The 15,714-nt window shown below is 34.4% G+C and overlaps 2 protein-coding genes across 3 annotated transcripts in view; one reads left to right on the top strand and one right to left on the bottom strand.

The window, feature by feature from the left end:
- Nucleotides 1–5,066, top strand: part of LRRN3 (leucine rich repeat neuronal 3) — a 34,474-nt gene extending 29,408 nt beyond the window's left edge. The window contains exon 2 of the mRNA XM_035332208.1: nucleotides 1,906–5,066. Within this exon, the coding sequence (XP_035188099.1) occupies nucleotides 2,258–4,384 (2,127 nt within the window). The 5' untranslated portion in view covers nucleotides 1,906–2,257 and the 3' untranslated portion in view covers nucleotides 4,385–5,066. The remainder of the gene's footprint in view (nucleotides 1–1,905) is intronic.
- The window catches only part of IMMP2L (inner mitochondrial membrane peptidase subunit 2), a 436,484-nt gene that overhangs the window by 258,188 nt on the left and 162,582 nt on the right, over nucleotides 1–15,714 (bottom strand). The window lies entirely within an intron of this gene.

The raw sequence follows: 15,714 nt of genomic DNA, 5'->3' as shown, positions 1-15,714 counted from the left end.
TGCAGAAGTCAATGGAACATGTGCCTAAGAAAGTGCATCAGGAACAGGACTCAAAAAGTGCTCCCCCTCCTCCTCCAAGTCCTCTCCTCTGCCTATATGGTAAATTACATCTGTGCATTTGGCATTGAATGATTTCTACTGAGAGACCTTTAGTAAATGGGAGAGTACTCCATATAGGCACATCACCTTGCCTTCTGATGACTAAATTAAGAGCAAGTTATAGGCATTAGCTGTCCAATGCAAATCTCTATTTTTCTGCAAGCCCCAAGTTCATCTCATTTCCCAGAACAAAGGAACAGAGTATATTTTTACTATTTCCATCAACATAGCTTTGCATTTCAGTATAAATTGGGCCATTTCCACAAAAAAACATATTATTAATCCTCAAAACAGCAGAATGTTTCTGTATGTTTACCTCACACATTGTCTGTTCACTTTTTTGATATACTTACGTGTTAAAATATTAAATGTCTTAAAATGTACATAACACAGAAGCCACAAACATTTGCCAAATGTTCTTCAATACTCAACACTGTCCAACACCTTCTTCTGAGCTGATATGAAATGCCTATTTGATCAACATATCCAATCCTCCTGAGCCTGCAAAGGAAATCTAAAATCCAAATCCTTGACACTTGACTTTTGTAATTCTGTCTATCGATACCAACAACATCTCAGAAGTTATTTATCAATGTCAATGAAGCATTGATCTCATCTTACAGTTTGTAAACAATGTCACTGTGAATTTTAATACAAAAGCCAAAGGGAAAAAGGGCATAAATGTGTATCATACAGCAACCTTCTGAGACAAAGTCTGGTAACAGTTAGTGTATATTCTATATTCTGAAGTAAATGCAGCAGCTAATGTACAATACTTAATATATAAAAACAGAGAAGCTTTTGAATTATATCACTTGGAATACAATGTACACTCATAGTAGGATATTTTTCCCCAGGAAAAGTAAGTAGATACCAAAAACCTGAAGAGATGACACATTTGACATTTCAGAATGCTACGACTCCAGTCTTTATGATCATTTGGGATACGAAGACAATCTACAACTTAATAGCAAATTTCAGATTCTTGCAGAACTACAGATGAAAAAGCAACTGCTAGTATTGACTGTTTTTTCTTATATTCTTATCACTCTAAAGACAATTTTCTGTTTTCATTATTCCCTGGAACTGAAGTTATTGAAGCCAAAATAAGCAAGCCAGTAATTAGACTAAATTTGCCAAAATGACAAGCCATTTAATATAAGGTACATATTCCTTTCTAATTGCATTAAAGAGATAGAGAAAAACAGTTTTCTTCCTAAACATCAGCTACAAAAAGAACTAGAAAATGATAAAATTAGTGGATTATCAATTTTGTAAGTATCTGTATAAATATCTCAAAGGCTTGCCTAAGAATGTCATCATTAGGAATGTGTATTAATCCAACCATTCAATTTTCCTTTGATTACACATAAATTACATTCTTTATATTTATAAATTTTATGTTCAAAAGTTAAATATTCATGCTCTGTAGGATTTTGCTCAGTGTTTACATTTTCAAAGCCAACAGAACTCAGTCTGCTTCTAGTGATAACTGTAAGAAAAAATATTTTAAAGGGGCATAAAATATGTAGAAAAATCTCACTGATATATTTTGCTTTATACTTCATGGATCTTCATCTTTCTTCAGAGCCATGCTCCACTGGACGTATGACAAGCTACAAGTCTGAAGATATATTACTATATTAACTTCATTTATGCTATCCGGATACCACTACAATACTCTAGGCACCACAGTCATTTTCTTTTCTTACTTGCAATAATTAACACTAGATAGCAAGAGATGACTAAATTAATTTATAACTTTATAGTTTCTTATACTAATTATTTCCTCTTCTTATATTTTAGGTCATCCTGTCATTCCTGCAAACACTAATCAATCATGGGATTTGAAGTTAATACTACTAAATAAATGAATTGCTTAATCTCCTATGACCATCTATACATGCTTCATCTTCACAAAGCTTATCAATTTTATGTCATCAAGGACAGAGTGACCTTCATTTCCACAAAATGTCTCTTACTACTGGACAAGTTGGTTGCAAATTTATCACTTATCCTCAGGAAGAAAGTCCTTTGCAATCAGCATTTGACAAATGCAAGTGTGTGTTTTATCAATTGACCGGGTCATACTGAATTGCAAAACCATAACCGTGGAATACTTACGGGGTCTGTTACTTTTCTGAACATTTGAGCTAAGATGAAGGACACGCAACTCAAAATTAATTTTCTTCTTGGCCTAGTTATCACTGCAGTAGTACAAGCTGTAGAAAAAAAAGCAGACTGCCCAGAGTCATGTATATGTGAGATCAGACCTTGGTTCACTCCCAAGTCTGTGTATATGGAGGCTCCAACAGTGGACTGTAATGATTTAGGCCTTTTTAATTTTCCAGCCAGACTGCCTGCCGACACACAGGTTTTACTTCTACAGACTAACAATATTGCAAAAATTGAACACTCAGTAGACTTCCCAGTGAATTTAACTGGTCTAGATTTATCTCAGAACAATTTATCCTCAGTGGCCAGTATTAATCTTACAAAGATATCACAGTTGCTTTCTGTGTACCTTGAAGAAAACAAACTTACTGAACTCCCTGAAGAATGTCTCTCTGGACTCCACAATTTACAAGAGCTTTATATTAATCATAACCTGCTTTCTGTGATTGCACCTGGAGCTTTCATAGGCCTCAATAATCTTCTCAGACTTCATCTCAATTCAAACGGACTGCAAATGATCAACAGTAAGTGGTTTGAAGCTATTCCTAATCTGGAGATTCTCATGATTGGAGAAAATCCAATAATCAGAATTGAAGATATGAACTTCAAGGCCCTTACCAATCTGCGCAGCCTAGTTTTAGCTGGAATAAATCTCACTGAAATACCAGATAATGCCTTGGCTGGCCTTGACAACTTAGAAAGCATTTCCTTTTATGACAATAGATTTGCTAGAGTGCCCCATACTGCTCTTCAAAAGGTTACAAATCTTAAATTTCTGGACCTAAATAAGAATCCCATTAACAGAATACGAAGAGGAGATTTTAGCAATATGCTGCACCTAAAAGAGTTAGGAATTAATAACATGCCTGAACTGATTTCCATAGATAGCCTTGCTGTTGATAATTTGCCAGATTTAAGAAAAATAGAAGCTACCAACAACCCCAGATTATCATACATTCATCCAAATGCATTCTACAGACTTCCCAAGCTGGAATCACTCATGCTCAACAGCAACGCGCTGAGTGCCCTGTACCGCAGCACAATTGAATCGTTGCCTAACCTGAAGGAAGTCAGTATACACAGCAATCCCATTAGATGTGATTGTGTCATCCGCTGGATTAACATGAATAAAACAAATATTCGCTTCATGGAGCCAGAGTCTCTGTTTTGTGTAGACCCTCCTGAATTCCAAGGCCAGAACGTGAGACAAATACACTTCCGAGAAATGATGGAAATCTGTCTCCCTCTGATAGCTCCTGAAAGCTTTCCATCTACTCTGGATTTGAAAACTGGCAGCCATATTTCCTTACACTGCAGAGCAACAGCAGAACCAGAACCTGAAATCTACTGGATAACACCATCAGGACACAAACTTTTGCCTAATACTATTTCTAATAAGTACTACATTCATTCTGAAGGAACATTAGACATAAGTGATATAACACAAAAAGAAAGCGGTTTATACACATGCATAGCAACAAATTTAGTTGGGGCAGACCTAAAGTCAGTCATGATTAAAGTGGATGGCTCCTTCCCTCAGGACAGCAATGGACCTTTGAACATTAAAATAAAAGATATAAAATCTAATTCTGTTTTAGTTTCATGGAAAGCAAGTTCTAAAATTCTGAAGTCCAGCGTTAGATGGACTGCTTTTCTGAAAGCTGAAAACTCTCAGGCTGCACAGAGCGCACGAGTACCATCTGATATACAGGTATACAACCTTACACATTTAAATCCAGCAACTGAATACAAAATTTGTATAGATATTCCTACTATCTATCCACAAAATAAGAAACAATGTGTCAATGTAACCACAAAAGGACTGGACTTGGCAGTGAAAGGCTATGAAAAGGACAACATAATAGGATTCCTTGTCTGCCTTGGTACTCTTCTGGGAATCATCTCTGTGGTATATCTCTACAACTGCATCTCACGAGAGATGAACTATGACGTCGGACACAGCTATCTGAAGAATTACCTGAAGAAGCAATCCTTTTCACTCAGTGAGCTTTATCCTCCTTTAATCAGTCTTTGGGACATGGGCAAAGAAAAAAGCACAGCATTGGAAGTAAAAGCAACTGTAATAGGTGTACCAACCAATATGTCATAAGTATCAGTCAATTTCTGAAATAAAAAGCACATGACTGTATTTGTGCTGAATAAAAAGGGAACAAGAAAAAGTATTTCATTTAGAAATTAGATGCCTGGACTTTGCTGCTGCTGACAAATGGGAATATGTACTGCCTCAGCGTAAGAGAAGAATTTTAAATATGGCTTCTAAGGGTATTCTACCAACCAAATACGATTAACTTCATTTTCTAGAACTTTCATGAGACTTTTAAGTCTGGAATACAGTGAAAGTAGCCACATTTTCTGTATTTTTTTTTAATTATTATTACATAAAAGTAGTGGAACTGAGCAATACCTCCTCCTGTGCTGTATTACACACACTAGCCACGAGTTTTTGCAGTGAACAGATATACTAGGATTGACACATGGTGTAATGAAATGGACAAAGTCTGTAGAGTAGACACAGTGAGTATGTAAAATTTTTTTATGAGGAAAATACATTTTTGATTAAAATCAAAACAGCTTTTGTCTTGTTTGTTTCCAAAACATATTTGGGAGCTCTTGTCTAACAATAAACAAATTCATTATAAAGTCTGATAAAATATTTCCTTACATATTCTCCTGTTGAAACGCCAATCTGAGCACATAGATTATTTTTGCTGTTTTTAGGCTGTACAACTGCAATGAACTACACAATAAACACTATCACAAAGTACTTACCCGTGCTAGTAAGTAATAATGTTGTATTTTACATGTTGCTTATTGTGGGAGGAGGAAGAGAGAAGTGCAGAAAGGAGGCATAAGAATGATAGAGCAACAGGCTGTTAGCTACTGCTTTAAGCACATTTTGAATTGCTTTGATACCTCCCCAGAAACCTGAAAACTAAATGCAAATTTTAGACTCAGAAAATTTAAATTTTGTCTTCAGTCAAATTGGTAATTCAGTTATTAATAATGTCTAAACTTTAGGTTGGCGATAGAGTGAACTTGGCTAGTTTGAAGAGTTTAGATGATATTAAGGATTTCTTTCTGGACCTGCACACTTCTGTTCAGCAATAACAACTCACTAGTTTATAAAACCTCCCCAGCTTTCACAGTGTAACAAGCAATAAATGACTGACAGAAACATTATTAGTAGAAATGAAATGAAATGAGACGAAAAGAGAACAATGAATACCCGACTCTACTCATATTGAAGTTAAAGTTCTCATGGGATTAGGACTGGGCCCATAAGCAGCAAATGTGCACAAAAAACTGTTGATCGGAATGTTGGTTACAAGCTAAAACCAATTCTGTTAGGATGAAAAAAGTGACTACTCCTAAGGCCAGTATAGAAAAGATATCTGACTGTTACGAATGCTGATGAGAAAATATGGTGACTCCAAACAAAGAAATTAGTAGCAAAAATTTTATGTTATTTCAGTTGATAGTTATAAATACAAATAGGGAGAATTAAAAAAAAAAAAAAAGTACTTAGGTAATTAAATAATTATTGGATGAATAGGTAGTTTGCATTACACAGTAAAAATAGGAGTGATGAATATTTCTTGTAAGTCATTAGTAAACTTTATATTTTTAAAACTCTATAATAACTTACATTTTTAATAGATTTGGCTGAAGTAAACATTTATATGGAATCACTGACAAGATTTTTGGAGGTAGAAGCAGACAAGCTACTTTTTGTGCATAGACATTAACTTTTCCACTTATCTTTTTTTACATACTTTCAAAATATTATTGGTCTTTAAACATTATAACATGGAAAAATCATTGCATTTTACCTAATGAATAACTTACTTTCATGTTAAAGATGTCCTTTTTCTAATTAAATCCCAGGATTTCAAAATCACATAAAGGTTGTTTTCAAAGTTGTCAAAGGCAGAAAGAACAACCTGATGTTAATTATAAACTATCAAACAATAGGATATTCATAGATTGTATATGCTTTGCTGAAGAAAAAAAATAATATTGAAATGTATCAGATAAAGATGCTGAAAGGGCTTGTCAGATTTTAGCACCATGGACAGAGCTTCTGGAGGGGATTTGTTTATGAAAAACAGGTACCCATCACCACAGCCTTCACTGTGCACACGGTACACGGTAACAAGAACTGTGTGGATATACCTTGCACGCCTACCTCTAGAATCAAGTTACATTTAGAACTAACACTTACTAGAGCTTAGAAACAAGAATCTCATTTCTTTCATGCAAAAACAGCTCCACAGAGTGTTATAAAACAGCACATGAATACAAGTCTAACCGGGAGCACTGATATGAAAATTTCACACTTCCTGCCCCACTAAATAAATACAGATTATACTTGCTTTATTTAAATATCTCACCATTTTTTTTCCCTCGATAGACCAAATGCATTGATACATAGAATTTTCATACTAACCTGCTGAGTAAATAATTATTTGAATAATTCCATACTTAATACTGATATCAAATGAAAATATATGTAACATTTTAAGAAGAAATGGATTATTCTATTTCTAATTGCTCAGATGCATATGTTTTCACCTATCTGTCAAAAAGAAAAATACAACTGCATCTTGTTAAAATACCTTTGCAACCCTCCTCTCCCATGACCTTGAAGAAGACATCTTACAACTTTACACTCTCCTTTCTCTATCTCTTAAAGAATAAGTTGAGCTTTTCTTTTCAGTAGGGAAAAAAAAAAAAAAAAAAAAAAAAAACTTTCGTAACCAAACAACCACAAAGATGCATCTCTTGTAATTAATCATAATTAAATTGAGTAATATTGTTTATTTGTGCAAGTATATCCTCACTTAAAATTGCCACTTGAAAGAATACTAGGAAAATGTCCATATGAACAAGGTCAACAGTTTCTCTACAATAGGTTACAAGATCACAGGATTTAAAATAGTTCATCCAATAAAACATTTGAGAATTTTTTAGGGGTGCTTATCTAATTGGTACAGAGGAGAAATACAACTACAATAATCAGAACAGGGATATTCCTTCAAAGAATTATCACTCTTACCAAAAAATCTGGAGAATGAAACACATGCAAAATTAGATTAAAACTTTTAATAGACATACTTACTAATGCATTCAAGATAATACCAGCATCCATTTATTCATGAACATATACATCAACAGCATTGCAGTTCTTCAGTATTCTATTGACACTTTGAATTTAAGTTGAAAATTTACATGTTTCTAACAGGCAAGTAGTGACATTTTGAAATCATTCTATTTACAGTAAGAATATGTCAAAGGCTAAAAGCATGTTGGTGGTGAAGCCATTAAAACTCACATAAAACAGATTTAAATATGTATATTGATTAATGAACGGTTGTTTTATCCTTCTAGTATACACAAACCATTTTTAACACTTTTATTATATATACAACTTATGTGTGTGTGTGTGTGTGTGTGTGTGTGAAGTACCTGTGTTCCATTAGCAACATGTTAGCCAGCCTGCAGACCTCTATTTCATTATATCTATTTCATATTATTTTATGCATGTGTATAACACATGGCAATGCTCAGAATGGCACTACTGTGAGCCACCTCCCATCCGTATAAAGATAACATCTTTAATATCTACATAGAAACTCTCCATGATACTAGCCTAACTAATCTCTGAAAAGGTTCATTATTTCTCCATGACCAAATACATTCTTCACATTAAAATCCTCAGTGAAGCTACAGGCAAGCAGTGGGATTGTGTAGTAATAAGTAAAAATGGATAGCTGTTCCTTCTGCAGATATATTACTCCATAAACATATGAATTTATAAATCATCATTCAGCTGCAATATTTTAGTAAATATTTAACTTACATTACTTTACAGACATGTAAAAAAAAAAATCTAAACAGATTTTTCCCAGCCAAACAGCCCCTGTAAAACATGCAAACAAAACTATTGGAAAAACTTCCTAATGGTGGTATAGTAAACTTTTTAATAATCTCTTCATTTACAGGGAGGTTTTTTTTTCTTTTGTTTGTTTGTTTTTCACACAAGGCCTATTTGTATCCCATTTTAAGTTAATAAGAAGTTTTATTCTGAAATTACCATTTTATATCTTACTAACACAGAGATAGGTCTTTATTTTGTATAAATCACCAAACTTCCTGCTATAAAAATAAACTATTTTAAACTATTTAAGTTATAAAGTCTAATCTTCAATGTTATGCTTTAAAGCATGATGAAGTAAATACACTAAACTAAGAACAAAGCACTCTGCTAGTAGGCCTTTACATTTCAGGCTTTCATTTTCTGTATACAGCTTTCCTACATTCCTCTAAGATAAGCAGATAGGTGTTTGGTGCAAGATGCCCAAAGGAAAAACAAAGTACAAAGGCCTTTTAAATTTTAGGAAACTCCTCTAATTCTGATAAAGAGAGTTTAAAAACGAGAGAGTTACTTCATGAAAATCACATTCAAACTAACTTAGCTTCACGCCAATTCCCCCTCTGCTTGCAAATCACAAGAAAGTGGAAATCAAAATATGAATTTGTGATCTTCCTGTGAAGGTTTATATTTTACTATCATTAATACTTTGCTTCACACTTACACGCACATTCTATATAAAACACTTGTAGTTCTAAATGACTGCTGTGAGTTTTGCAGGTAACCTTGCTGAATTTTTTAGTGCACAGTGAGCAACTCAAGGTAGTACCTTGGGAACATATGGCATTTGACTTGATCATGATTTTAAAAAATGACAGCAACTATTGAGTATACATTTGTTTAGAACAAATTCAGAACAATTAGAACAATTTAGAACAAATTATCTATTCTTCAAGAAATTTTGTTACATGACCAGCCGCTACAAAACTTATCACACAAACTTACTCTATATTTAACTCATTTACTTCTTAATTAGCTGGGTTGTTTACTCTCTTTAATGGAAGCAGGAACTAGCAACTAGCTACATTTAATTTCTTCAGAAAATTAATTTCTTCAGAGTAAAGTTTTGTTACACACCTGTGTTTCCTTCTTATTTAATAGTTTTCTCTAAGGACTACAACACATTAAAAGCACTACTTACTGATTATTCACACCAGAAAACAGTAGCTCAGAATAGGATTAATTTTAACTTAGCATTTGACAGCAAAAATCACTGCAAAACATGTTACTAACAAAAGAAAGGAGAAGGCAAGATCTACATTTGAAAAGTCTGGCTAGGCAATACCCAAAACATAAGACATTAATTCAATGTTTGAATTCAGTTACCTTACCTCTTTCTGTCAGCTACCAGACTGAAAATTACCGTGTTCTATTCATGGAAAGAATAAGCATTTACTACTTGGTAAAACATTTACAAATATCAATTCCAAAATTCCATCAGCTAACACAGCCAAAATACATATGTACATTTAAACTTCTATTCTAGCAACAACGATGTGAAACAATAACTCCAAGTAGTAGCTTAAAAAATTAATAAATAAAAGATCACAGAACAAATGTTGATTTCCATTCTAAAAGGAAATTTCCATTTCCTTAATTCACTAATAAAAAAGATTCCTGCCTCAATCTTGCCCAGTCAGAAAAAAGACATAATGATCAGCAGTTATCCAGTAGTCTTTGTTGTTATGAAGCCAGAGGAAACGTTTTAGGAAAAATGCTTATATAGTCTAGGAAGCAAGTTCACATAACAAACAATTCTTGAAGAATCAAGGAGAAAAATTTGGAAAGAATCACTCCATTAAACTTAAAGGAGAAAAATAATTATTGTTAATGAACTGAATAGAATAAAAACAGACTCTTGACAAGAAACTCTACATAGCAGAAAGTGTACAATCAGTATGAAAAGTGAAGACATTTTTAAGCGTATAGTTAAACAGAAGAGAGAGAACAGACATTGAACACAAACAAGACTAGCAATTCATCTTATACTAAAGATGAGAAAATCTGAATAGTATGCCATTAACAACCACATACTGTTTTTGTAGAGGTTATTATAAACAAGATAACTAGAAACATACACTGAGTTAAAAAATACTGGTCTTGTCTACTTTAGATCATGATACTGCATCACAACACTGCTTACAGAATCTTAAATAGAATTGGAAGGGTAGCGATAGATACCATTAAGCAAATGATCTTTTTAAAATACCTGTGAGCAACATTGGAAAGGTGTTGGCATAAAATGCTAGGTGGGAAACAAAGAAATATATTTTTCTGGAATATTGGTTTACCTCCCTAACCAATTGGTTTCACAGGTCACAGGGTTGGTTGCCCTACCAAATGTTTAATTTGAACAGCTTACAGTTGTATACCATTTGAAACAACCTGATCCAATCTTCCAAGCTAAAGAAATACCAGGGGAATAAATACTATGCTACAACAACAACAAAATTAGAAGTATTATCAAAAAAGGAGAAAGATTGCCTAACCATTCTGTGACCATAAAATCTAGACACTGAGAACCAAAACTGAAACCAAGTGGCCAATCGTCATGAGAATAAAATGAAAAAAAAATACTTAGATTATCCATATGATAGTTGTAGAAGTCGAATTTTGAAGAAAAGAATTGTATTTAGACATGTATATAGGTAAATTCAAGATGAGTGAAACCTGATTACTGACATCTGGTGGGATCTGCATGATTGGAATGTTAAAGTACATGACCATAACCTATCTCACGAGAACTGTGCTGTCAAACTGAGAACTGACCTATTCACTGCAAATTCAATAAAAGTTCTCAAGGTTTTGAATCCTCTTATTGTTTGAATTACAGGACAGTTGAAAAATAATATCTTGTACCAGACTAAATTCTGTCCATGATTCAGTACTCTGAGACAAAAGGTACAGATATCATTTGTACATAGTATAAGCATACTAGAAGTAGTAACTAATAATGAAAACTGACCCTATAAAAAGAGACTAACTACACTGTATACACAAATTGAAACACTTCATCTTACTGTTGTGTTTACATTAAGTATTACTTAATTTCTATAGTGAGTAGTAGCGCACGGACATGCGCTGTCTTGCCTACCTGCTTAGCTATGATAAGATACAAAAGATATAAAACTGCAGTTATGTTGAATTCTTCATTATTAAAAAAAAAAAAAAAAAAAAAAAAAGTAGGCTGATCTTCAAAGAATGCAACTGTAAAAGAAATATTGAAAGTAACCATTAACCTCAATGAATGTTCCCCCTCCCAACCTCTACCCCCCCCCCCCAACAAAACAAAACAAAACTAATTGCTTTTGTCCTTGTCTGTTTAAAAAATTATGATCAATTGTCAGAGCTACCAAATATGGACAAAACAAACTATGACAGTTTAATTTCCATTTCTAGAATTACAACTACAAAAACTGAATAGAAAGTAGTTTATATGTTTAATTAATGCCAAGAAAAGAATATCAATATCTATCTTTACAGATAGATAAGCAATTTATTATTTGGCTGCAACCATTTAGATAACCTGCAAACTCCTGTACCTGCTAAACCGAATTGTTGACAATAGGTATAACATAGAGGACAAAGGTATAACAAAACATATTTTAGGTGCATCCCTTCTGACACTGAGTTTCTGTTCAGAAACTCATGTTCTGTTCAGACCTATCTTCCTGTCTCTCATAGGTCTTGTCAACCTTGTATGTACTGGGATCTATGGTATCCCAGAGCACCAAAAACAAACAAACAAAAACACACCTCGAGATGTTTATGTTGTTTATGTTTAGGAACATAACTATGAATGAACAATCATGTACACAAAGAAAATTTTATCTAAATTGTGATTTTACAGTTAGTGGAGCTCATTTCTATTCACTATAAATGAAACTCTTACGTTCCGCACTCAACTGGGATGGCAATTTAGTTCCCTAAATTACGTTTTCTTGACTCAGATAGGAATGTATTTCAATTTATTTGGGGAGGAAAGAAAAAGGGAAAAAAATAATATATATATATATATATATGTCCACTGTACTTGGAACATTAAAATGGTTTTAAGGATTTCTTTAGAAATTTAGGAAGAAAGCCTTCATTCTCATTTGCCAAATTATTGTAACAGATCAAAGGCGGGTATATACATAACATGGATTAATAAAAAAAAAAAAAAAAAAAAAAAAGCAGATATGAAGTGTTGACATTCTTGCAGAACAATTGATATTCGTTGAACCAACAGTTTCAGATTTTAAAAACTTCCATTGGAAAATGTTTAATTCTTTCTATTGCTCAACCCACAAAGACATTCAAGTCAATAGTCTTCATAGCAACTGAATCATTTTTCCCTTCAGAGACAGATGAAAACTACAAATAAACTGGCTGCTAAAAAACTTTTTTACTTATCTCATTCACTTAACCCAGTGTTTTGTTTTTCTCTCAGCTTCACTTATTTTTACACCCTTTTGGTCCAAAGTCCTTTTCTTGGCCTTGCTGCCTCCTCTGCCTTTCATGATCCCTGTTAGTCCTTTGCTTATTTCCTGCTACTATTATTGCCAGGCTATCACATCATTTCCAACACCGCCAGTAAGGACAGATGTTGTCTGACTTAATGAAATTATCAAGCAAACATCATATTTGGAAGCAAAACACTTGAATAGTAAAATACAAATATTAAAGAAAGACGTGGAATTCTTAAAGAAAACCCTGGTGTAAAACAAATCAGCTAATGCCGTGAAGTATCTTTCAGGGAAATACAGCATAAAAATGTAATGGCATTCAGATGAAAATAATGATAGTAATGTGAGAGTAAGGTAAAGCTGAAAGGGCAGGCAATTCGGGCAGATGGCCTATTCCCGATCCTAAAATAGATGATGTTCTTTTTAACATTACAGTTTAGAAGAGTGGAAAACTACTCCATCTGCCTTATCCTTATGTAGCTATTGTTCCTTATTCGTGTTGATGACAATTTCAAGCTGTGCTCCAAATAGCCATAGCTTTGGCATAGCTTTTGGGAATCACAAAGCTATATGCTGGATGTATTCAGGTGTGAAGAGAAATTTAGAATAAATGGTCAAAAGAACAAGATACTGTTTATTATAATAATCGTAGTTTCTTGATCCAAGACCATATACATGCACATCTACAAAATATACCCTCTAATGGTAGATGGAAATTTGGAATTTTGGAACTTCCTCCCACAAATTGAATTCAGTGATTTTCTCCCACCCACTCTAAGTATATAGTCACATAACACCTCAGTCATCTAACAGGATTTCCTGAAGTGGAAATTCTCCACTAAAACAGAAATGAATGAAAGGAAAGTATATGGAAAGGTATGTCCATACTGAAACACCTTCTTAGAATAGCTATCATAAATAATCCTATTTTTCCTTCCCATTAAATTACCCATTAAACACACTACCAAGATCTACAGATTATTGAGTTCTAAGCACTACTCTGAATTCACGACTCATTGTGCGTCCTGGCTAGAACTCAAGGGAAAACAGAAATGCTGAGGACAGCTGTACCTACAAGAGATAGTATTCCATAGCTTAGTGCTAAATTAAGGGTGAAAGAAGGGGATAACTCTTGCCCTGCATACTACTTACTGAGTCAGAATGTCCACACATGACACAAAGCTACTTTCCAAGTCATTATCATAAAATATACTGGTTGATTCCTTTTGACAGTTCAACCCAACGTTATTTTTTTTTTAATCTCCATATGCCACGCAGATTTACACTTAGATTTCCCAAGACCAATGCAACAATAGGCTTCTCCATGACATTTGGCATAATGTACCACCTTTTCAGTCCTTGAACAGACTGGATTTAATCAGACAAAAAAGGTTGGTAGCCAAAGAGACAGCTCTCAAGTTCACACAGAGAAGGAAACTACCTTAAACAGTCCCATATTAATTACAAGGTTATTAAGAACCTTGATCTCTTCGGTTTTGCCTGTTGTTACAGATGAAAAAGCAAGAACTGAACTCCTACAGAAGCATGTTCTTATTTCACTCTCCATCATATGGGATGACCTGAGAGCTAGCTGCCAGAACAAGGACAAGTAGGGCAGTAAGAGTCTCTTCTACCAATAGTAAGGCAAAAAACAAGGAAGAAATCAAGACACAAAAGGGAGTCTCTATATATATTCTTTCTCAAGGACTAAACTCACTAAATTCAGTTTCCAGTGGCATCACAACAGTGCAAAAATTACCTTATTCATCTTTTTAAGGCTAGCAACTACATCATCTTCATCAGTACATGCTGAAGGAGAAACAAAGGTACTGAGGCATGCCCAAAATGAGGTGTGCAACAGTATGGACAACAGCATGCTGCTTTTCAAGCTAACCAAATAATTAGGAAAAAAAAAAAAATCTTATAGCTTTCCTGATACTTACTTAGTTGTGCTTCAGAACCTTATCAGAGAAAAGGGAATATCCTCATTTTAAAAGTAGAATAAACATGGATTTTGCACTGGCCAAGGACAGACAAACCTCAAAGAGAAATATTTAATGCTAGTGTTGAAATAGCAGTGATGATTCTCTTCTTCTATATGCATTTCTTTCAGCCCTAGACTCTATAAAGAAAGCATTGTAGAATTCATGTAATACACTTTACAGGTCAAAAGGTTTACAATTTTGTCTTTTTGCATGTGAGCACAACTCAGATTCCATAAGGTGGCTGGTGGGCATAACATTTGTTGGCAGAATCTTTTTTTTTTTTTTTTTTTTTTTTTTTTTTTTTTTTGTATATAAATGTACTCTATGCTTTTCATAGAATCATAGAATGATTCGTGATTCATAGAACAGCTTGGGTTGGAAGGAACATTAAAGATCATACAGTTCCAACCCCCCTGCTATGGGCCGGGATGCCACCCACTAGATCTGGTTGCCCAGGGCCTCATCCAACCTGGTCTTGAACACCTCCAGGGATGGGGCATCCGCTACCTCTCTGGGCAACCGGTTCCAGTGCCTCACCACCCTCTGAGTGAAGAATTTCCTCCTAACATCTAATCTAAATCATCTTTTAGTTTTAAACCATTCTTCTTTGCCCTGTCATTTGCCCTGCCCTTTGCCCATGTCATATCTGACTAAGCAAAAAGTCGCTCTCCCTCTCCATTTTTTTTTTTTTACAAGCCCCCTTTAAGCTGCAGTAAGATCACCTTGGAGCCTTCTCTTCTTTAGGATGAAGATCCCCAGCTCTTTCAGCCTTTCTTCATAGGAGAGGTGCTGCAGCTCTCTGATCATCTGTGTGGCCCTCCTCTGGACCTGTTCTAAGATGTCCACATTCTTCTTGTGCTGGGGGCCCCAGGCCTGGACACAGTACTCCAAGTGTGGCCTCACAAGGGCAGAACAGAGAAGGACAATCACTTCCCTCAACCTGCTGGCCACTCCTTTGAAAAATTTTCTTGTCTTTTTGTTTGTGCCTCTACCATGAATTTCAGCTAAACTTAAAAACATATAGCCTAATACTTTCTAGCACCAAAGAAATTGG

The sequence above is a fragment of the Oxyura jamaicensis genome, chromosome 1, assembly GCF_011077185.1.
Source record: "Oxyura jamaicensis isolate SHBP4307 breed ruddy duck chromosome 1, BPBGC_Ojam_1.0, whole genome shotgun sequence".
Taxonomy (NCBI): Eukaryota; Metazoa; Chordata; class Aves; order Anseriformes; family Anatidae; genus Oxyura; species Oxyura jamaicensis.
Note: the sequence above shows the minus strand (reverse complement) of the source record. Positions and strands in the feature narration are given on the sequence as shown.